At 37.7% G+C, this 26,023-nt stretch overlaps 1 protein-coding gene across 1 annotated transcript in view; it reads left to right on the top strand.

Moving 5' to 3' along the window:
- Positions 1-9,724: 9,724 nt before the first annotated feature.
- The window catches only part of LOC106881931 (aquaporin AQPAe.a), a 295,463-nt gene continuing 279,164 nt past the window's right edge, over positions 9,725-26,023 (top strand). Inside the window, exon 1 of the mRNA XM_052968145.2 lies at positions 9,725-11,513. Coding sequence (XP_052824105.1) covers positions 10,920-11,513 — 594 coding nt within the window. The 5' untranslated portion in view covers positions 9,725-10,919. The remainder of the gene's footprint in view (positions 11,514-26,023) is intronic.

Below are 26,023 nucleotides of genomic sequence, written 5' to 3'. Positions count from 1 at the left end.
CTCAAAAGATGTACATCTATATGTTTTTATTTCTATTTTATATATATATTTTCTCATATATGTGCGAATTTGCCTTTCTGAATATGCGCACAAAATTTCCTTTTTATTTTTTTATCTTTATCTTTTTCTTTATTTATTTGTAGTTCTTACATGTTTATGGAATCCCCAAGAAGATAGTGGACCTGATATCACTGCTCTACATCAACACCAGAGCCCAAGTCATTACACCAGACGGGGTGTCGGAGTTCTTTGAGATATTGATTGGAGTGCTTCAAGGGGATACATTCGCTTCCTACATTTTTATCACTGTGATGGACTATTTTATGTCCCTTGCATTGGAGAAACACCAGGACTCTGGCTTTACTGTAACGTCGGCACAGTGCAAGAGGGTCAAGGCTAAAAAGATATCAGATGCTGAATTTGCTGACGACATAGTTCTAGTGACAAACACAGTGAGGGAAGCAGAGAAGTTGATGTAGGTAGTAGAGACTGTGTCGATGAGTGTGGCGCTGAAAATGAATGAAATTAAGACGAAGTATCTGGTAGGGAACATTAAGAAGCCAGAGAAGATTATGAATGTAGGCGAGAAGCCTCAAGAATTGGTTGAGGACTTCCTGTATCTGGGAGTAAAATTGGGAACATGGAGGATGAGAGAAAGAACAAAGCTTCGGTGACATGCCACAGTTTGAGATCTGTATGGAAGTCGGGCCTTCGTAAAGCTCTGAAGATCCGTCTCATCGTTTCTGCAGTGGAGTCTGTGTTACTGTTCGAGTCTGAGACCAAGAAGCTCACTCAGATGGTGGATGACTGCTACACGAGAATGCTGAGGATAGCTCTGAAAATTAATCAGTATACATTGAGGATGAAGAACTCATAGCTGTATGAGAGCCTTCCAGCATTTAGCTCGACAATTACAGAGAGGACGCTGAGGTAGCTGGACATACTCACCGTCATTCAGAGTTGACATTGCACTCATGCTCTTGTGGGAGCCCCTAGACGGATACACTAGAAGAGAGGAACCGAGCATGACATATGCTACTGCCCTAAGGACAGACACTGGTGTCTGGGAAACACAGGACATGGCAGCGGTGATGAGGAACAAAGACCGCTAGAGAGAACACGTCCATGGATCTTGGGAATTTACCCGCCCTAGATAGATAGATTTGTTTATATATTTGCTTATTGAACAACATAACGAGCAAAGTATCTGAGAAATATGAATTATCCCCATAATTTCGTAATTGTTTTTACAATTCATTCCAGAACAATCCAAAGAATTGTAATTTTAACCAGCTATAAAAACCCACAGCTCTTCCACCTGCAACTAGTTTGATAAGTACCAACGCACGAAAAACTGAAGGCCCTTGAGTCACTCAGTTGCTTTAGCTAAATATTTAAATATTTATATTAATATTAATATATTAGTACAGACACACACACACATCCATTCAGTTGACAATGGATTTATCAGAATAGTGTATATTTAATGAGAACAAATAAATTTAGAGGTTAGTAGAGGTTTTAGGAGGGGGAAGGAATAATTGACGCTTTTATCTCTACTTCTAATAAAAGTAGAACGCGCAGCTCCATTATCTATGAAGGAGTTGTTTATTATCTACAATAAACAACTCCTTAGTAGATGAACCTTTAATTTTGATATTCATGAATTCATCTTTAAAAAAATTACTCGCCAGCGCCAAATTATCCACTAAAAATACAACCTCAGAAGTCAAAAAGTGGAACCGCCCAAACTGCGGAACTTGCATCTTTCTCTTAGAGGGCTCAACATACAAATTGAGGTGTTTTCGTTCTGTTCTTTGGTTGTGCTGTTATTGATGTTGTGTCCAACCATGTTGCTTATGTATCATGAAAATTGTTCGAAAACAGTTATTCGAAAAACAGTTATTAGAAATAAATATCATTTGTGTACTTGATTGATTTTTAATTTTATCATTTTTGTTTAAATAAAATAAAAAATATAGAATAATTAACATTTCGGATAATTGTCCTTTTGAATAATTTTTATTCATACAATTTTCCATTCGAATAAATGTTTTTCGAATAATTGTTTTCGAATAATTGTTTCCGAACAATTATTATCGAACAATGTTCAAATATCGTTGTTTATAACTCTCTGCATCGTAAATGCAAGTTTCAGTCGAAAATCACTACGGTCGTGAATAAAAGACTCCTTCAGTTAGATCATCTGAAGATTAACCATTTATTTAATAGGGCTCATAGCTGTGGCTCCGAAGTTGCAAATAGTATTCATCGTATTTTCGACAAATAGTCTCCCACACCAAATACACGACTTGTCGCTTCGAGTTGATATGTATGTATGTATGTATGTATGTATGTATGTATGTATGTATGTATCTTTTGTGTGCGTGTCCCTGTGTGTGTATCTTTGTAACTGTGTTTGACTCAGGTATTGCTTTGTTTACCTTTCGGCAAAAGAGACGAATACTGCGTTTTTTACCTTCAGAAGACTTTTCATATGGATACATGGTGCATAAATAACTTATATTTGTAAATATTCATATCGTTGGCAGATGAGCATTGTCTGTTACGCGCACCAGAATAGAGAGATCAAGCGATTTACCTGTCCAGCCTCCGCAGTGCCAGATGATGCAGACTACTTAAGGATTAACTTCTTCGCTGTTACAAGAAGTTCAAGGACGATAGAGAGGAGGTGAGAGACGAACAGAGGCGTGGAAGGGAGAGAGTCATTAGAACATAAAGACTATGAACATACAAGTAATTTTGTTGGATGTGATGCGACAACTGTACACAGATATGTTCATCAAAATCTGAGCAAAATTTGTACTAAGTTTGTTCCCATGGTGATCAGTGACGTGAATACTGGTAACCAGCTACATGATAGAGATAGGATGAACATCAAAATTGTCCCTTACCTACTCTCCAGACTTTGTTCTGTGTGATTTCTGGTTGTTCTCTAAGCTGAAAGGAAACTTCATGGGCAGTGGTTTTGAAGAAGAATGAGATTGTGACAAGGGTCCTAGAAACTTTCAGTTTTGAAGACTCCCACGGGGTTTCACGAAGTGATTGGAACATTAGGTAAGGCAAGCTAAAGTTACTTTCTCGAGTGATGTCAACTCATATGGACCGGTTTTCCGGTTTCTATAGCGTGTATATTCTCCACCTGGACGGGACGCTGCTGTATCACAGGATTACTCAGTTTTGCCAGCTGAGTGGAATGGAGCAACGCATCGCCCGGTCCAGGAAGCGAAACCACAGTCTTACGATCAACTGTTCAACACCCTAACCACTAAGCCACGTGCCTCTACTAAAAGTAAAGTCAACTTCGAGCTCAGGACATAAAGACGAACGAAATTGCTTCCAAGCATTTTGCCAGCGTGCTAACGATTCTGCCATCCTTCTGTCTGGCTGGAGCACTACTTTGAGAGATGTTAGAGAGCTTTGTATTTCTCTGATATAAATAAGTGCTTTTCTGAAAAAATCTGAAAACCTCTGGAATTGGAATGTGTCTTGTATAATCTGAAAAGAGTTGGTGAGAGAAATGTTCCCTGTTGTACTTTATTCATGAAATTATAAAATCTATAGGTGTTATTAGTGCACAGTACATTGGCTTCACTGCCTGAGAAGTAGCTTTCTACCCCACCGATTTTTGTTACTCTTTAAAGTAGAGAGTTGAATAGTTTTTCTATGCGTGCTCAGCATAGAGTGAAGTCGAAAACTTTACCGATATCGGTGCTAGTTTGCATAGTTCGCGTAGAAAGATTATATTGTTGAAATTATAGATATATTCCGTCTCAAGTTTTGAATAGTGTAATGATCAAAATCCGTATTGTGATTTGGGGTTGAAGATGTATGGATTAGTGATGTTTACAATTAGGCTTTGAAAAATATTTGTATGAATACGTAGGAAAATGATAGACCTGTATAATATTAGTTCACTTATGTATTTAATGGACAATAGAATTATCTTAATTCTGCCCAACTTTCAGATTCTGGGATGTACTTGTGTTAGTACGTGTATCTATAGATGTTGATGAGACTAATGATTCTTAGTGTTTGAGGTGTGATATTATTGTGATATTATGGGAAAGGGATTTTAAGATTTTTACATTTTTCTATTGCTTATTGCGAGTGGATGTAAGCAACAACCAAAATTATGCTTCATACTACCGGGTTCTTTTGTGTTTCGAAACCTTGTATTTCTAGCGTACGTAGTGTCGTTCCCTATTAGTATACAAACTAGAACGATGATGAGTTTATCATGAGAACAATCTTTTATGTACGCCTTAAGACCTTCCCTTGTTGTCAAAGGATGTGTTTATTCCGATTTAGTTAGCATTTGGAATTGTAAATGTTCAAAGTTTTGGTAGTAAATTACTTCCTGAAATTTGGGCTTCAAGTTTTCGCACTAGGCCAGCAATTTCGGAGGAAGGGTTGAGCCATTTACATTGTCCTAGTGCTCAACTGGTATTTATTTTACCGACCTCGAAAGATTGAAAGGTAAAGTCGACCTCGGCGGAATTTGAATTCAAAACGTAAAGACAGACGAAATGCCGCTAAGCATTTTGACCGACTGCTAACGATACTGCCATCTAGTCACCTTATGAATTTTCAAGTGATGGTAATATCTACTGTTCCTAGTTCATAAGGTAGTACAGAATTTTCAAATACTTTTGAATCATGCTTACAATATTTTTTATTGTGTTGGAAGCGTTCATTTTTAAATTATGTATTTTGTATGGATCTGTATTCTTGAAAATGGACAACATAACATATTGTTTTAATCGAGTTGTTGCTATCAGTGTTATTGTTATTTTCTCTGTAACGTCCTGTATATTTTCCCGGATTATTTGAAAATGTAGTGGGCTTTTTGTGAGTACTCTGAAAATGTCTAAGACAATTTCATAGATATCTTAAAGGCTAACTACTACAAATTCGAAGCTAGTGTCGTTCTTTGATGGTGTCCGCGCATCTAAATGTCTAAGAAATATTTCTCTGTGTCCAATACAGATTATTCGATTGAATTCCTTCTAGCCGCGAGCATCTTGTCTTAATTGTTAGTATACTGCATTTACTGTAGGTACAGTATGGCCTAATGGTTAGATTAAGTTGTAGATTTGATTCTAGTGCATAGCATCATGGACATATACTACGCTCTGCGGCCTCACGCCAACCTTGTGAGTAAAAGCTGAGTGGGTGAAAATTTCATAGAAACTTATCCGGTGAATTATCCTTGTAAATCAAAAAGTACAGCATTGTGACAATTACGGTTTGACGCTGGTTCTGCCAGAAAATCATGTGCGATACTTGTCTATAGAATGCTCAACAACTTAAAAGCAAATTCAGTAGCTGATAATTCAGTTGATTTGACAACTGAAACCTCATTGTCGGACGACAGAGACCCACTAACGCCACCACCCCTGCTTTATTCACTAATGGATTACACTGTCAACCAGCATCGCTTACTAAGGTCGTACTGCCACGCGGTGCGTTTTTGTTTTGTAATGCTTCTCCTCTGTTCGTCGATATTTTCGATGACTGAAATGAAGGAACAGTGTACTTCAGAGAAATACTGTTTTCCGCTGAGGAAAACGGCGGCCGAACTAACTGTCATACTTAAAAATTTTACAAGGGCGCTGCCATGAACAAAACATGAGTTTATGAGTGGTTTTCACGCTTTATGGATGGTCACTTCTCGTTTGAAGACCAACCTCACTCAGGGTTCGCCGACCTCCCGAACAAATGGATGCATCATGAAAATTCACGAACCGTTCTTGGACAAACGTCGCCGAACAATTGACGTACTTGTTGATATGACTGATGTAACTTGGAGTTCCTGCCTACGAATTTTGAGCGAGGAATTGCGAATGAAAAGAGTTGGAGCAAAACTTGTACCTCACTTGCTCACGGAAAATCAAAAGCAGTTAGGACTGAATGCGTAACGTGAACTGAAAGAACAGTTGGAATTTCATCCGGACCCCTTTCCGAAGGTTATCAGTGGTGACCAAGTCTGGTGCTACGGCTACGACCCAGAAACGAAACGGCATATCAAGTCAATGGATGCCTTTAATGTCATCACACACCAAAACAGCATCAAGTGAAGTCCAATTTCAAGACGATGTTTGATTTGTTTTATCGATTCAAAAGGAATTGTCCCTACAGAATTTGTTCTTCTTGGTCAAACTGCTAACCAGACATTTTACTTGACAGTTCAGAAGCGTTTATGAGACGAAAACACTCCGATTTGTGGCAAAGTTGAGAGTGGTGGTTTCATCACAACAATCTCCTGCGCAGAACGCCTTGAGTGTAAAGCAGTTTTTGAAGAAAAATGGCATAACTCTGCTTACCCACCCTCCCCATTTGCCCGATCTTGCTCCCTGTGACTTTTTTCTGTTCCCCTGAATGAAATAAAAGTCCTTAAAGGAAAACTTTTTTGTAGATGTGGAAGAAGTGAAGAAAAACATGACGGAGGCGTTAAAAGGCATCACTTGGCAAGAGTCCCAGCACTGCTTCAAACTGTGGAAAACGTGTTCTGAACCGATGCATTGCTGCAAATGGAGAATACTTTGAAGGCGATAAAAGTGTAAACATGTAACACTAAGTGAATATTGCAAAATTCCACTTTTTGGGTACTTCCGTGCATTAAGACGAAAATTGTGTTAGACAGTGTTATCTGAATAATGCTGGCGATGGTGATATTGCTATTGTTACAGACATGTACGATCAAAATATGGTGGATAGCATACTCTTTTACTCTTTCACTTGTTTCAGTCATTTGACTGTGGCCATGCTGGAGCACCGCCTTTAGTCGAGCAAATCGACCCCAGTACTTATTCTTTGTAAGCCTAGTACTTATTCTATCGTCCATTTTGCCGAACCGCTTAGTTACAGGGACGTAAACACACCAGCATCGGTTGTCAAGCGATGTTGGGGGGACAAACAGACATACAAACATATACACACACATATGTATATATATATATATATATATATATATATATATATATATATATATATATATATATATATATATATATATATATATATATATATATATATATGTGTGTGTGTATATATATATATATATATATATATATATATATATATATATATATATATATATATATATATATATATATATATGCGACGAGCTTCTTTCAGTTTCTGTCTACCAAATCCACTCACAAAGCTTTGGTCGGCCCGAGGCTATAGTAGAAGACTGTTGCCCAAGGTGCCACGCAGTGGGACTAAACCTGGAACCATGAGGTTCGTAGCAAGCTACTTTATTTCATAAATATTTGCCATAAAGGCATTACAAAGAGGGGACATTACAAAGAGGGAACAAGGACAGACAAACATAAAAGGGGTGAAGTAGCTGTGTCGATTAAATATTTACAATTTTAAATATACAATAAAAATTGGATTATATTTACAATGTTCGATTGAAGCATTGCTCATTACAGATGCAATGTGTAATGGCTTTCTTGAAGGATAGGCATCCGACCACCAGGGTAGACCCCTTGCTTTTTCTTTCCCTTGTTTTTGGCTCCCACTTCCCTGGTGCCAAACACTCCCAGCTTCCTCACCACAGGCTCCCATCTTCTCATGAGTCTGTCTCGTGACAGATACCTTTTCTCCAGCCTGATCTTACTACTGAGGTGGTAATAAAAAAAAGTTAACCCCTGGCCAGATACAAAGGTATCCGTCACTATGCCTCTTACACGCGTCTTCACACAGCCACTCCTACACTTAAGCATACTTATATTTTATAAAGTTTTACTAGAAAGAAAGAGGAATGTCACCAGAGGACATTCATAAATATCATTCAAAATTTAGCGTAGCTGTTACTAAGGTGATATTGAAGTAGTTGGGCAAGTATATCTTATTGTCAATATTGTAAAATGTGGTACAATTGTTGTTGTTGGGTTGAAGTCAGGTTTGACACCGTTTCTCTATTACTATCAATCAATAAATATAAATAATCTTAATATACATTACTCTTTTACTCTTTCACTTGTTTCAGTCATTTGACTGCGGCCATGCTGGAGCACCGCCTTTAGTCAAGCAAATCGACCCCAGGACTTATTCTTTGGAAGCCTAGTACTTATTCTATCGGTCTCTTTTGCCGATCCGCTAAGTTACGGGGACGTAAACACACCAGCATCGGTTGTCAAGTGATGTTGGGGGGACAAACACAAACACACAAACACACACACGCACACACACATATATATACACATATATACGACGGGCTTCTTTCAGTTTCCGTCTACCAAATCCACTCACAAGGCTTTGGTCGGCCCGAGGCTATAGTAGAAGACACTTGCCCAAGGTGCCACGCAGTGGGACTAAACCGGGAACCATGTGGTTGCTAAGCAAGCTACTTACCACACAGCCACTCCTACACTTAAAACTATTTTTCTATGCACACATTAAAAGATTTACATATAGACTGCGCACACACGCGCACACTGAATTTATTTACATACTAGCCCATAAACGCACACACACACACACACTTACACACACACATACACACACATACAAACACACACAGAACTCGCACACACGCACACACACACTCAGCACTCGCACACACGCACACACACACTCGCGTGTGCATACTCAAGCGCAAATGCACACAGCCGCTTTGATTTCTATATGTATAGTGGCATTTGTAACGAAAAATATTGGATTGCTCTTAAAAATCATGCTATTAACAATGTGCGTGTGTTTGTGTGGATATATATATATAAATACATATATACATATATAGTTACATGTACATGTATGTACATACATGTGAGCACGCGTTTTTAAACTGTGGATAGCCACCTTAATAATTTATATATATATATTTATATATATATTTATATATATATATATATATATATATATATATATATATATATGTGTGTGTACACATATATATACATACATATATATATATATATATATATATATATATATATATATATATATATATATATAGAGAGAGAGAGAGAGAGAGAGAGAGAGAGACAGACAGACAGACATACAGATAGATAGATAGATAGACATACATTCATATATACATGCATATATACATAGAGACTTACATACATATACAGATATCATCGCGCACACCATGCTTTTTAAAAAATTCTAACTACTATATCGAGGACGACGACCTGTCCAGAAATATCAATCCTACAAACACCCAACATTAATTAGACAGGTATACCTTCACAGGGACCACTAGAAAAAAAAACAAAAAAAACTACCACCCACACAATTACCATCACCACTGCCAACCCAACACATATACCGACATTGCAACCACCGTCTACACTATCGCAACTATATCACAAGCACCACTATTAATAGTGCCACCATTACAAGCAGTTTACAACCATCATAACAACACTATAAATAAACACTACAAGCACCAGCACCACTACCACCACATCTACCACTACCACCACCAGCATCACTGTCAACACCACTACCACTACCATCACCACCACCACTATCAACATTGCCACCACAAACATCCACAATATCGCTATAGGTGCCACTACCGTCCTTACCTCACCTCAACTATATATATATATATATATATATATATATATATATATATATGATAATAATAATATTAGGGATAAAATCCAAAATTACAGTTCATGAACCTTGGTCCTTTTCCCTGAAACTATATATATATATATATATATATATATATATATATATATATATAAGACACCAACAAACATCGGCCGAACACTGCACGACTACCGCCCAAGCTACAACGACGTGGGTCATTAGAAACCCCTTCCACCGCCGCCGCCGCCACTCTCCCCGAATATACACTCAACACCAAAGTCGCCATCGACCTATTGATATTGTGTGGATATCATCTTCACATCCAGCATCTCCAGCATCTCCAACCGTGAGAGAAGTGGGAGCAGGAGTAGGAGTGGGAGTAGGAGATAGAACTGCTTCCACTCTATATCCCGTTCTACCAGAACATAGCGCGCTAATGTTTGTAATATCAGCTACAGCAGCATCGACAGAAGCAGCAGCACAAGCAGCAGCTATAACACCATCATCATCATCATCATCGTCATCACTAGTAACTTCAAAACAGAAGCAACTGCACCAGCAGCAGTAATAGAAGAAGAAGAAGAAGAAGAAGAAGAAGAAGAAGAAACAATAGAGAGATGGGGCAAATACAACAACGTCATCACCATCAACATCATCGTCAACAACAACAACAACGAAGACAACAACAACGAAGACAACAACAACACCACCACCACCAACAGCAGCAGTAACATCATCATCATCATCATCGACAGCAGCAGCAGCAGCAGCAGCAGTAGCAATAATAGAGGCATTAAAAGCAGTAACATCAGCGTCTGTTATAACAGCATCGATATAATCCCAATCAAAGACATCAACACAACCATAACCGCCAACACCAGCGCCTCCACCGTCGATATAGATTCATCATTATCGTAATCGTCGTCGTCGTCGTCGTCGTCATCACCACCATCATCGTCGTCGTCGTCGTCGTCGTCATCATCATCATCACCATCACCATCATATTCATCATTGTCATCATCATGCATCACTCTCACCCGCAGCTGCCAAACGATCATCCGTAGCAGCAACGAGGAAACGCAGGCAGAACAACATAAACAACAGCAGCGGCAGCGGTAGCAGCGACAGCAGCAACACTAACAAGAAAAACACCACCACCAACAACAACAACAGCAACAACTGTGACAACAACTGTGACAACAACAATAATAACACTAGAAGTATAATAATCAAAAGACGAAAGAAAGACAGGAAAGAAATAGAAAACAGCTAGAATAAGGGCAGAGGCAACGTTAACCGCATCATCAGCATCAATAGTTGATTTCAATACAGCTTCAGCTATGACCGAAACTCCGTTCCGAAGCAAGCTGATGTCACTTAAGGAGGACTTAAAGAGTCACAGTTTTTGGAAGGCTGTCCGCTGTGAATTCCTTACTACTTTGCTTTATACTTTCATCGGATGTGGTTCTTGGACGTTATGGAGACAAGAAGAGAAACGACAGATCATGGATGAGAGACGGCTTATCGAGCACGAATTGAAAATAGCACTCACTTTCGGATTGGCCACCGCCACGTTGGTCCAGTGTGTGGGACATATCAGCGGTGCACACCTGAATCCGGCCGTTACTATAGCAATGCTAGTCACGCGAAACGTCAATGTGCTAAGGGCAATTTTTTATATGACAGCACAATGCGCCGGTGCCATCACAGGCGCTGGTATTTTATACGGATTAACCCCATATGAGGCGCACGGCCTACTAGGGGTTACAACGATTCATGCCGAAATGACAAAAGGTCAAGCTTTTGGTGTAGAATTTATGATAACGTTTATTATGGTATTTACGTTTTTTGCTAACCTTGACCCCAAACGTTCAGATATGGGCTCACGATCACTTTCTATCGGATTATCTGTTACACTTGGACAATTATTTGCAGTAAGTCTGACTACACTTTATTAATCTTCTTTCCTTCTGCTATTTTGTTTGTATTTTTCCCCTTATCTTAATATCAGGCACTTTATTTTATTCTTCTTATTATTCGTCATTTCATATTGTCCTCGATGCTCTGGCCTTTGGTTCTGATAAGAGAAATCATCATCATCATCATCATCATTATTATTATTATTATTAGTAGTAGTAGTAGTAGTATTAAGGCAGCGAGTTGACAGAACAGTTAGCACGCCGGCTAAAATGGTTAGCAGCATTTCGCCCATCATTATATTCTGAGTTCAAAATCCGCCAGGGTCCATTATGCTTTTCATCATTTCTGTGTCAATAAAATAAGTGACATTTGAGCACTGAAGTCGATCTAATCGACTTAACCCCTCCCACGAAAATGCTGGCCTTGTGCAAAAATTTCAAACCATTATTATTACATTTGGTTTTTATTGCTGAAATGGCGTGCTGGTAGAATCGTTAAAACATTGGGATTGGGAAAAGCGAAACAAAAAAAAAAAAATCTATGTTGTGTTTCTTATGTTCTGAGTTCAAATGTCATCGAGGCTTTTTCCAATCATCCATTCGATTTCGATAAAATAAGTACTTCTTGAGCACTGAGGTCGATGTCATTGATTTACCCCTTCCCTCTGAAAAAAAAAAAAAACTGCCAGCACTGTTCCAAAATTTGAAAACAATTATTATATTTTATTACAGAAGCAGGATGAGAATAGAAACTTTAGAACGTAAAAAAAAAAAATTGTTTTATTTCAACTAACTCCTCACGTTCTGAGTTCAAATTCCGCCGAGGTCGACTCTGCCTTTCATCCTCTCGGTGTCGATAACTTAAGTACCAGTGAAACACTTGGGTCGTTGTCATCGACTAGTCCACTTCCACCAAAGTTTCAAGGCCTTGTGCCTTTAGTAGGAAAAAAAAAATACATTGTTGAATGCGGCGAGCTGGCAGAATCGTTAGCATACCGGGCAAAACGCTTAGAAACATTTCGTCCGTCGCTATATTCTGATTTCAAATTCCGCTGAGGGCGACTTTGCTTTTCATCCTTTCAGAGTCGATAAAATAAGTACCAGTTGAACACTAGGGTTGATGTAGTTGACTCATTCCCTCTCCCAAAACTGCTGCCCCTGTGGCAAAATTTGTAACTATTATTATTGTTGTCGTTGTTGTTGTTACTGTCTTGTAATTGATGCTTTCTGCGGCTGCTGCTGCCATTACTACTACTACTACTATTACTACTACGTTCTATGTATGTACATTTAAATATATATATATGTGTGCGTATGTAGATGTCAAAGAGAGTGTATGAGTGTGTGTGTGTGTGTGTGTGCATATATATATATATATATATATATATATATACACACACAAACGTACGCTTGCGCGAGCACACACACAAACATATATAAGGCGTTGGTAGACAGATAAATAGATAGATAGATAGATAGATAAAATGAGTGAGAGAGAGAGAGAGAAAGAGAGAGAGAGAGACACACTGTCCACTTCTGAAAATCAACAAAGCTATCAGTAGTCCATGTGTATGAGACAGTAGTTAAACCAACAGCGTCGGCCGCGCACGAACACACTTTACTGTTTATTTACCTGTGTTCAATTAATATTTGCGGAAAAACAGTTATCTAGAACCAATTTTTTATTGACATCTCTGGACTATTTAATTGTTCTGAGTCAGATATTAATTTGAATGTGATGTTTTATTCACATTCTCTTTACACAACTGCAGTAACTATTGTATAATATAGTATATATTCTGATACCTCGTTTTATATTTCTTATTCCAATATGATATCTGTGAATACATTTACAAATAATATATATATATATATATATATATATATATAAACAAATTCAAAAAGGGATAAAACTCTTTTACAAGAATTTTATCAAGAAACCAGTTCTGTAGTAATGCCCATTATATAAATATATATATAAACAAGATGAAAATAACGACTATTATTTACGATGCTTAGTTCATGTTGGGGTCATCTTTGTCAATGTCTTTTCTACACGCCTACAGTTAAATATTTAACCATTCTAAAAATATTGATTTGATTAACGACAGAAGAAACATACACGCGCGCACATAAAAATATTTCTATATATACATATATGTGTGTATTCATATTTACTAACACAGAATATACGTAGACACACACAGTCACACATTTACGCTCACATCCACAGATCGACACACACAGACACAGTCGCATAAATGTACACACATACATCATATATGTGTGTGTATGTGCGTGTGTGTGTGTGTGTCTGTGTGTATGTGTGTGTGTGTGTGTGTGTGTGTGTGTGTTAATATATAATGTGTATATGTAGGTATGTATAATTGCAACGCAGGATCCATGACAGTCTAGCCACTCTCTCTTTTCTCTACTCCAGGTACTGTAGAGAAACACAGGTTGCCTATTTTGTACCATACATACAATGCAACCTATTAAAGAATATTTACATATATTTTATAGTACAATAGCTGACAAGCACACGCAACCAAAATGCATATACGCACACAAACCAACGGACACGCCTGTTTATGTGTGCCGAATAAAGTGTCTGTGAATATATGTAAATAAATGCGTATGTCATTATTCAAGTTTTAGTTCAAATTTTCTTGCCAATGGAGAATGAGCCAGTTTCTAACCTAGATCCAAGGCTCCCTCATTGGAACCTCAGCATCAACAACAGGGTATTTTTTATGTATGTATGTATGTATGTATGTATGTATGTATGTATGTATGTATGTAGGTATGTATGTATATATATATATGGATGTGTGTACATGTATACATATATATATATATACACACACACACACACATGCATACACACATATGCATACACAGAAACACACATATATATGTATTTATATCTGTCTATCTATCTTCCCATCTATCTATGTATCTATATATCTAACCATCTAATATATATTATGTGTGTGTGTGTTTGTGTGTGCAAGTGTATGTAAGTGTGTGTGTTTGTGTGTGTGCGTGCACGTGCGCGCGTGTGTGTATTCTAAATCTTATTTGATGCTTGCCCAATCTTAAATTCCTACAGTTATAACTTCATGAATGGTTTCGTTGTTCTTTTATGATTTTAGTATCTATAATTAGGAATTCAGCCTATATATTTATGTTTTTCAATTCGTCTCTTCCTATGTACAGGTAAGTGCAAATACGACCTCCAATATTTGATTACTTGTGAACATGTACGTACAAGAATCGCAAACACACACTGTTTGTATTCGTGTAGTAGTTTTAACCAGACAGCTCCAGCCTTGTTGAGACATGGATATCATAGTGACAATCATCTCCCGTGGGTGTTGTTATTGTTGTTGTTGAGCGCCAGATTTGATTGGATAGACCAGTGCTGAAAATGGGTTCCCGCCATGACCTTGCTGTCTATGTATCACGTACACAATTGTCGAACGTGCTTTTACATTTTTTTTAAAGACAGTGGCGTATAGCTCAAGTAATTTGGTTGTTATTTTCTACGAACAGATTAACAGCGTAATGGCTCTTGTTCTATGCATATAATTAGCTGAATAATTTTTTCTTTCTTTCTTACTTTCTTTCTTTCTTTCTTTTTTTCTTTCTATCTATCTATCTATCTATCTATTTACATGTCACGCTGTTTGTCTCTGAGTCTATCTTTCTATCTCTCTCTTCCTCCCCCTCTTTATGTATGTATGTACTTATTGGTATATATGTGTATATTTATGTATGTATGCCCATGTGTGTGCGCGCGCTTGCACTCATGCAAGTGTGTATGTGAGGTTGTGCCCACGAGTTTCAATTTATCTGAGATGGAACCGAAAAAAATTTGAACGCAGTTACGATCATTCGCTAATCTGTACATGACAACGGGTCTGAAATCTATGAGAAAATCATTTGTTGTCATCTCTCAGGCACCAGGCAACGAGCCGTTCTTTAAAATATTCTGCAGAATTATCATGCGTTGTTTGGGAGACATGAAAACATCGGCTCGGTGCACATTTCTTCTGCTCATCACGCCATCACGCATTGGGTCCAGTTTAGTTTTTTTTTCTACTCTTGTAGAGCACCTAAATGTTGGTTCGATTAAACAGGTTAATTTCATTAAAAATATGAAATGTATGGTTTTTTGAGAAATGATACCTCATCAGAGAGGCGGAAGTAAATTGCAAGACTGGATTTTCACTAGTGTTGTATGGTGGGGTAGACAATACGATTAGTACGTTCAATATGCTCCAGGGCGGTTACTAAATCCTTTTCCCGGGTACGTTAATCTTCAATGGGTATCGACTTGGTAGAAAACTGGTAATTTTTAAAAGAAAATTTTTGCGTATGGAAGATAAACAACCAATGGCATGGAATTGGATAAATGTACATATAGTTTTATATTGACGCACCTGAAGCACGTAATGACTGCCGGTTCAAATATTTAAATTCGTAGACTGCTTTCTATCAGCGTTGACTCTGTTTTCTTAATTGCTGTTCAGGTGGTAATTTCAGTATTATATGAGGACTTTTCTATGAGAAGACCTTGTCTCACAGCCTCCTCTATTCTTAGCGAAAAGGCGGCTCTACTTAGGCCTAAGAATACTTCCCACGGCACGAAATAATCGGTTAGCGATGGGGGAGGAAAAAAGAGAGAGACAGAGAAAGGGAGATACACAGACACGCAAGGAAAAAAAAAAGATAGAAGATTCGATCACTGTAATTGATTGCTATTTAGTTTATCGACACATCAAAGATGAAAGGCAAAGTTGATCTCAGAGCGACTTCATCATGATGCAGAGTATCTGAACAAATACCGCAAACGATTTTGTCCCACAAACTAACGGCTCTTCCCGTTTTTATTGTAACGAAGCTCGAATGAATATATTGCACACAAATTTATGTAGGTTTAATGAGATTTCATATATGCATACATGCATATTTCATACATATACATACATATGTATACACACACACACACATATATATATATAATATATATATAAATGTGTGTGTGTGTGAGTGTGTGTGTATGTGTGTATACGAAGGTGCCTAAAAGTAACCGGAAACATTCTCCTTGGTACAAACCCGTTGTAGTTCAGGCTTCTGCTGCTAGAATCCTCTTGATGCAGTCTACAGGCATCAGTCTGCCAACCGGCGTTCTCCGACTGCATCATGCTACTACGTGGTGCGTCTTTGTTTTGTCATGCTGCTTTCCCGTTCGTCGATATTTTCGATGGCTGAAATGAAGGGACAGCGTGAGATTACGTTTTCTGCTAGGGAAAACGGCGGTCAAAACAGGCTGTTATGCTTCAAATAGCTTACAAGGACGCTGCCATGAGCTAAACACAAGTTTACGAGTCGTTTCCACGCTTTAGGAATGGTCACTTCTTGCTTGAAGACCAACTTCGTTCAGGATGACTGTCAACCTCCCGAAGGAATGAAGACATAATGAAAATTCATGAACTAATCTTGGAGGACCGTCATCGAACAAGTAACTAACTTGTTGATATGACTAGTGTGTTCTGGAGTTCCTGCAAACAAATTTTGATCGAGGAATTGCGAATGAAAAGAGTTGGAGCAAATTTATACCTCGCTTGCTCACGAAAGATCAAAAGCAGTTAGGACTGAATGCGTGTCAAGAACTAAAGGAACATTTGGAAGTTGATCTGGACATTTTTCTGAAGGTCATCAATGATGACGAAAGCTGGTACTACGGAATTTGGAGATGTGAAGAGTTAAAGAGAAAAAAAACGACAGAGGCTTTAAAAGGCATCATTTCGCAAGTGTTCCAGCACTGTTTGGAATAGTGCAAAACGCACCTGGACCGATACATTGCTTCAAACCGAGAATACTTAGAAGGCGATAAAACTGTAAACATGTAAAACTAAGTGATAAAATAAGCAACGTTAAATCTCTGAACGAGGTATTAACAGTAACTGCATGACAAGGTTAAGTATATTTGCCTCTTAAATGTGGCTGACCCCTAAGGGTGGATGTTACTGTTGCTTTTAGCCCCAGGAGAACATGTCCTCCAGCTGGCCACTCGAAAAGAATATAAGTATATGCAAAGGGAAATCTTTCGCATCGAAGGTCGGCGATTGTCGTACGCTGAGGACAGGTAAATACCTAGAAACTCGAGTCCGTGCATATCGCAGATCAAGATGGGAAGGATGACTTCCCTTTGCAAATACAGACAGGACGTAGATGTGTGTCAATGGCCAGCTGGAGGAGATGCTCTCCTGGGGCTAAAAGCAACAGTAACATCCACCCTTAGGGGTCAGCGACATTTAAGTGGCAAATATACTTCACCTAAGTGATAAAATAATATTACAAAATTCTGGTTTGTTCGGGATATCCCTCTCGTATATTAAAATAGAAAACTGGAATTTATTTTTGTATTATTTATTCCGTATTATATGTTTCATTACTAAGATTTACATAAGTGTGCATATAGAAAGACGCATAAGACATTTATTATTAATACTTGAGATTGAATATTGAAATATTATACATATACATACACACATACACACACACATGCAGCTAACCACAACGATCAGTATCTAACTTTTTTCCGATGCGTACTTCCGTGTTCTCTTCGCTGGACAGTAAATATTATTTGGAGTGTATTGTAATATTAATAATAATAAAAAGTATGGAGACTCGTACATCCACAGAATTTATTCAGTACTTATATACAGAACATTATAATGAGCTACACGGGTTTCTACTGCAGAGACTACTCATTGTTGCAAATACAACCTTGCAATATTGTCAATGCAGCTCCATCAGAATCCGTCCATTTGATAATCTTCGAGGATACACCGGTGATATTGCAAGTTTGCATTTGCAACAGTGAGTGGACACTGCAGTGGAAACACGTGTAGGTCATTATAAAACGGCGTACATACATAAAATATGAATTTTGTGGATGCAAAGTCTCCATAGTCTTTATTATTCTTAATATTATATGTATGTATCTACATGCATTTACACACATATGCATGGATGTATATATGTATGTATGTTTGTATGTATGTATGTACGTGTATGTATGTGTGTATTCTTGTGTATAAATATATTTATACACACATATATATACATACACATATCTGTGCATAATTATAAATATAGAATCACATACACATACACATACACACACACACACACACACCTATGTAGACATGCTTATATATATATATATATATATATATATATATATATATATATATATATATATATATATATATATATATATATATATATATATATAACGTCCTGTACCCTGATATGCATATATATACACATGTAGATATAAGTATGTACATATATGTGTCTATACATGTATATATATTCTTTGTATTATTACATTATTGAACGCACACGTCTTTTTTTGCAATTAAGTCTACTTTATTATTCTGACGTGACTCTATCTTTCTATCTATCTATCTATCTATCTATCTATCTATCTATCTATCTATCTTTCTATTTATTTATCTATCTTTCTATCTATTTATCTATCTATCTATCTTCCTCTATCTTTCTATCTATCCCTCTGTCCTGGCCTCTACTTCACTGCTATACCCTTCTGTCCCTTCCTCCTTGTTCTACTTCCTCCCTCCACCATCCTCTCTGCTCTCGTGTGACCTGTGGTCAACTTTCTTTTCACTCCAGCCGCTGTGAAGGCAAGACGAACTACTAGCGTTCTACCTCAGATTCGCGTTTGGCCGTACGGCCTTTGAATGTTGTTTTCACTGTCCAATTTTTCCTGTCTTGGTTTGTGTTTGCCACCTTGGAATCCTCTGTGTAGTGGGTTGATCTACTACTCAGGAAGAGACTATTCTAGAGTACGTTCTGTCTTATCTTCGAAACGTCTAGTTAGAATAGAGACAGCTGATGAAGGGATATTCCAAGTGGCTTTCCGTTTTCCTATGTGTTCGTTCCGTTGTCTGTAGTTCATTGTTCTAACGTCCTGTACCCTGATATGCATATATATACACATGTAGATGTAAGTATGTACATATATGTGTGTATACATGTATATATATTCTTTGTATTATATATATATATATATATATATATATATATATATATATATATATATATATATATATATATATATATATATATATATATATATAATTTTTTTCCTCAACAGGCCCTGCCCTGTTTAACATTGTTTCAAAACTGATCAAAGAGGAAAAGGATCCCATTACCTCTAAACGGAGTCTGGACAGATTTCTTCAAGGAATACCGGATAAGCCACCTATCTATCTATCTATCTATTTGGATATATATATACAATTTAGATAGAACTTAGATATGTTTCTACCAAAGGTTGGTCCAGGCCATGTTTAAATTAATAGCACCACCTGATAAGATTATCTAAATTCCTAAAGTTCTAAATATTATATACAGTCAAGCCACCTATACCTGAATGCAACTCACTCAACAAGTACTTACTACCTGAATGGACCATAAACAAAACTTGACTGTAGATAATATTTAGAACTTTAGGAATTTAGATAATCTTATCAGGTGGTGATATTAATTTAAACATGGCCTGGACCAACCTTTGGTCGAAACATATCTAAGTTTTATCTAAATCGTATATATATATCCAAATAGATAGATAGATAGATAGATAGATAGATAGATAGATAGATAGATAGATAGATAGATAGATAACTTTCTTTTATTAGCCACACAGGGCTGCACACAGAGGGGACAAATACAACTGTAGAGCTTTTCTTTCAAAAAATAAATAAATAAATAAATAAAATTTTAAAAATAGATAGAGAGAGAGAGAGAGATAGATAGATAGATAGATAGGGAAATAGAGAGAGGAGGAGATAAAGAGAGAGAAGGAGATAAAGAGAGAGAAGGAGAGAAAGATACTTATATAATTACATACACACACAGACACACAAGCAGAAACATATTTGCATAGATGTGTCGTTTCGTTCGGGAAGTTAATTTAGTTGTGATAATAACAATGCCGGTATAATGTTATCGAAATACAAGCAAGAGATTCATACGAACGCTGTATTAAATGTCTGAAATATAAGTAATTCATCATAGTATAATATTGTAGCTTACTAACTTAAATGACGGTTTTAGGAATCTAGGAACTTATAACAAAAGACAGAATAGAAAAATCGATTTGGAGATATCCAATGCTTACCATGTTTGTATTCTATAAATCCCCTTTCAAACTCGCATCAAGTTACCTGCTTTATATTTTACTAGAATATCTTTTATGTTGCATTGAGTAACACAACATAGTTAAGTAATATGCATTAGTTGTGCAAGGTAAGACTTTATTTCTGATTTAATTCAAGACTGATATATTTATACCGAAGCTGCTAGCGTACAAATAATATATATGAGGTGAGTCTTAATGTTCCTTCATTTTGTCTTTCTCAACATCTGTTTCTATTCAATTTCGATAAATGTAGTACAAAGTCATTATTTTCTTTATTTCCTGCTGGTAAAGTATGCTTCCGTCCACAGACAGTTCCAGTACGGCGAGAAAAGGTTGCTAGTCCCTCACTCAACCTTTCTGCATTTCTGCAGAAATGAACATCGTGACCATACGTGAAATAGAGAAGGGAGACTGAGATGGGGAGAGGGAGGGAGGTATCAAGTTCAGTTTCTGATTAGGGTTTTAGTGTGTCCTTGATAAAAGCAACGACTGCATTTTAATTCAATAAATGAGAAACTGTTAACCAGGCAAAAGACTAAAACGCAAGTCTATTACCAGTAAAATTCGTTAGATATATAGAATCTACGAGAAACAAAGTTATGTATAACATCAGTTGTATACAACAGTAAGAAAATGGATAAACGTTCATGTTTCCTATTCTTTACTTCCTAATATATTCCCTTGAATCTGGCCTTTCTAGAAAAAAGAAGAAAAAACCTGTGATAAGCATAGAGTGTATTTTTTAATTCATGCCTCATGGAAAATATTTGACATAACGTCAAATACTTTCCCTCTAAAGCTCCAGGACGTTGCACTTCTACGAGAGGGTGCTTAAAAGTTCCTGGCTTTGGATATAAGAAAATACAGAAGGATCAGTTAATTATGATGTCATTCAACAGACACTGAGATTCACACACTTATTGCAGCGGCCTTAAGTTTTTGTAAGCCCTGAAAATGATTTCGGAAATTTGGGCCTCCAGCCAGGCCTTTTGCGACACCTTAAAGCAAGAAACTTTTCAGCCCCCCCCCCCCCATTGGTACTCTGTTTGACATTCCTTACACGTTCATCAAAGTGATCTGTATTTAAATTCCGAATTTTCAACCAGGTGGAAAAAAATGTGCTGTCTTCGTTGCTTTATTCTCAGCGATCACCGTGGGGAGTATGTGTTGTATTGAGCTATGCAAAAAGTGCACAAATGTGAATTTTATTTTTGAATCGTATAACAAATCTGTACCCGTAATAATTTCTACGTTAGGGACTCTACGTGGTGAAATAAGGAAATGATAAAGATTAGAATTGAATGTCCTGTAGGGCTTCTTACGAACAGGGAAGAACATCAGATCGGTTTCGAACACCTGATGACTTAATGTAAACATGTGGATATCTAAGGTTACAGGTGGTCACCTGCTACCCACATGGATTCTACGAGGAATAAGATCAATTGTGCGATTTTAGTATCTATAATTGGTCAAGACTACTACTACTACTACTACTACTACTGCTGCTGCTGCTGCTGCTTCTTCTACTACTACTACTACTACTACTACTACTACTACTACTACTACTGCTGCTGCTGCTGCTACAGATGCTGCTCCTACGACTACCACCAGCACCACTGCCGCTACCACCACCTCCATTACTACTACTACTACTACTACTACTACTACTACTACTACTGCTGCTGCTGCTGCTGCTGCTGCTACTACTACTACTACTACTACTACTACTACTACTACTACTACCACTACTACTACTACTACTACTAATAGTAATAATAATAATTTTTTCTACAGGAAGCACAAGGTATTAAATTTTGGAGGATGGGATTAAGTTGATTACATCGATCCCAGTGAGTTACTGGTACTTATTTAATCGACCCCGAAAGGATGAAAGGCAAAGTCGACCGCGGCAGAATTTGAACTCAGAACGCAGCGGCAGACGAATAATAATAATAATAATAATAATAACAATACTACTACTACTACTACTACTACTACTACTAATAATAATAATAATAATTTCTTTATTAACCACAAAGGGTTTATATACAAAAAGCATTATGGACAGTACAGGACAAATACAATGTTGGGTTACATGAAGGTCGTGTAAACAATGAAAAAAAAATCAATCGAATATAGCAACAAAATTCCCCAAATGTAGGGGACCTCCTGGTACTGCCCTTGAAAACCCTGCAAGTCCAAAACAGTCCTGACCCCCAGGGTAAGTGGCCTTTCCACTTTGTTTACAGACACATGCTTAGATTAGGCCCATTCACTTGAACCGTTCTTGTGACATTCAGCCACCTTTTAACAAAATTCTCTCTCCGCCCTCACATTCCTTTTCAAGGGAAACTTGAAAAAATTGATGAAGTTTGGGCCAAAGAGGAAAGTATCTATCTTCAGCCCTTTCAATCTGGTCAACCACTCAACCTCTTTCGCTAAGGCCACCAGGCAAAGAAAAACAGCCTGCCCTTCCCGGTTAAAGGAAGGCAGCGGGACTATCCTCGCAATGAACTCAGCCGGTAGTCGGATTCGTCCTACACGCAACAGTAGGTGTTCGACATAAACCCACATATTAGAAATACTCGGACACTGGACAAGGGCGTGCAGGATGGTTTTGTCGCTCCGCGTGCATCTCGGGCGAGTCCGGCTGACTGCACTTCTGTGCCTGAAGAGTTTATTTCGAACAGGTAGCGTCCCCGGTAGCACTGCCAGGTCGAGGATTTCTAGAAATTATCCATAGGCCCCAACCCGAAAGTTCTCCAGAACAGACCAGCCAAATTCTATTCGTCGACGCCCAGATTCTCCTCAAGAACGTCGTCGCACTTACCCGCCACTAAGCCTCTATAGAACCCCATAGCGGAATTTCCACTGACTGCATTCCCCGACGAATAGAGGTTTGTGAACGCCTAACGACACTCTAGGCGTCAAGCATCCTGCCTCGGTCTATGCATGATCCAGGACTGCAGCTCAATCAAAGAGACAAACTGTGGGAAACTGCATCTTACAAACACCGACCACTCCTGCTCACCATCTAGAAAGTGCTGGAGATGTTGCAGCTTCAGGGACCAACCAGCATGTCAACTTTGATAGAATGACATCATCAGTCTTCAGATTTCAAATTTACAACTGGTAAATCTAAATGCTCCAACTCTTATTCAGTCTAACATAAAATCAAACATCTCAATTTACTTGAGTTTGATATTTCAAAAGGATTGACGTAACTCTTCACAAAAGTAAATAGACAATACGAAGAGCACGATGCGATTGCAATAGATATCTTTATTGATTGAACAATATTTCGACAGCTAGTGTGTATTTGTCGAGTTCAAAACGAAAAGTGCAATCGCATCGCGCTCTTTGTATTATCTAACAACAACAACAACAACAACAACAACAACAACAATAATAATAATAACGGACTTAACAGAGCAAAAAAAAATGGTACGAACATAAACCCGAAGGCATCATCGAAAATGATAATGCAAAGACCTTGTGGGATTTTATGATTCAGTGCGTTTACGAGATAGGGAATAGAAAACTAAACGTAGAGAAAGAAAGCAAACGATGCTGGATCATAGATATAACATGCCCAGATGACACAAGGTATGCGATAAGGAAGAAAGAAAAGTCGATAGATATGAGAGGTTAGCTTGGGAGGTTAAGCAGTTGTGGTTGATGAAAAAGGTGGTAGTAGTACCAATAATTGTCGGAGCCCTGGAAACTGAGTAAAAATCCTGAGAAGAAATTGATGCTACTCCTGCCCTGCATTGGCCGGTGTAACCTCTGCATTGGTGCCACTCTTGCCTTGCGTTGGCCGGTGTATCCTCTGCGTCTGTGGGAGGCCTGCGGAAAGTTAAACAGGGCAAAATTGGCAACCAAATTAGAGTTGGTGTTCTACTGTGGTAAACCTTTACATGAAAATCTCAAATAAACACACCCGGGTAGCAAACCCTACAATGATGACAACAATCAAAATTGACAATAAAACAACATCAATAATAAATTGCATAAACCTGGCCGTCACGGAACTAATAGCCACAGAAACAAATGGCAATATCACTGAGCTAAATGACATAATATATGCAACAGCCACTGCAGCCAGGAAAGAAGCAGGATACTCCCTCAAACCCGTCGAAACAGGAGTTTTACCGCCCAAACAAACCCTGTGGATAAATAATGTCAAAAAAAAAACAAAACGAAAATTTAAAAAAAGAGAAAAGATCTGTCAATTCTTAACGAAATTAGTAAACAATCAACACTACTAAGTAACAAGAAGAAAACTTAAATACTATGCAAATACATTACAGAAAAAGATTTACCTGAGGTAAAAGAAAAGCTAAAGCAAGATATCCTTGCCAAAACACAAAGGATCCGCCGATATGAGAAACGCCAACGTTTCTGGTGTACTTGAGGCAGGCCTACTTTCTCTTCTTTTTCTGCATATCTGTTCTTCGTTATTCTTTCCTCAGCTTCCTCGTTGGGATATACTGCCCGTACATTGGGTTCTGTGCATCTGTTACCTATTTCAGCTACATTTTTGCTGTTTTCATTTCGTCTTCCATAGGATATCTGTGTCCTAATTTGGCTATTTTACGCGTCAGTTAACCTTTTCATTTTAATGATGTCTCTGCGTACATCACTTAATTTAGTTGCGTCTATATATCTGCGTACTTCGTTGCCTACTAAGTTTCTCCATGAAGCGTATACTTGTACAATGAAATTAATGTTTAGGTTTAGTTGGGCTGTAGAGAAAGCTTTCAACACGCTTCTATAATCATCTCTAATCTATTTTATGCGTTTCGCTTTAGGTCGTGTTTTTGGTGGTGTCACTACAGGTCTAGGGTTAGGGTTATCTTAGTTCTTACCTGGTAGTTCGGTTTTTTGAGAGTTCGTTCCAGCAGCAGACTTTTGGACCCCAGTCTTGTTCGTCACTAGTTAACGTGATCCTTGTCCCGGACGATGACCGATGCGACATGATTTTTGGTTTGACATCAAAGCATTGACGGTGACAACAGAAGACGTATTTATTTGTTCTTCGAATGGATATATTTATCGTATCGTCGGCTGATGGATCAAAAATCACCTCTATTTTTTTGGTAACTATGTTTCCGGGCATAACTGTTTAGTGATGTTTTAAACTTGCTCTTTTTTATATTCGATAGGGTAGGACAGTATATTTACATCAGAAAATATGTAAACACAACAAAATCAGCACTCCTGCTTACTGGTATGAATATCATCCTGAGCCAGTTGTTGAAGGTAAAAATGTTACTATCCTACG

The sequence above is a fragment of the Octopus bimaculoides genome, chromosome 1 (genome assembly GCF_046866305.1).
Source record: "Octopus bimaculoides isolate indiv1 chromosome 1, ASM4686630v1, whole genome shotgun sequence".
Taxonomy (NCBI): domain Eukaryota; kingdom Metazoa; phylum Mollusca; class Cephalopoda; order Octopoda; family Octopodidae; genus Octopus; species Octopus bimaculoides.
The sequence above is the reverse complement of the archived record's forward strand: the minus strand, read 5'-3'. Positions and strand labels throughout refer to the sequence as shown.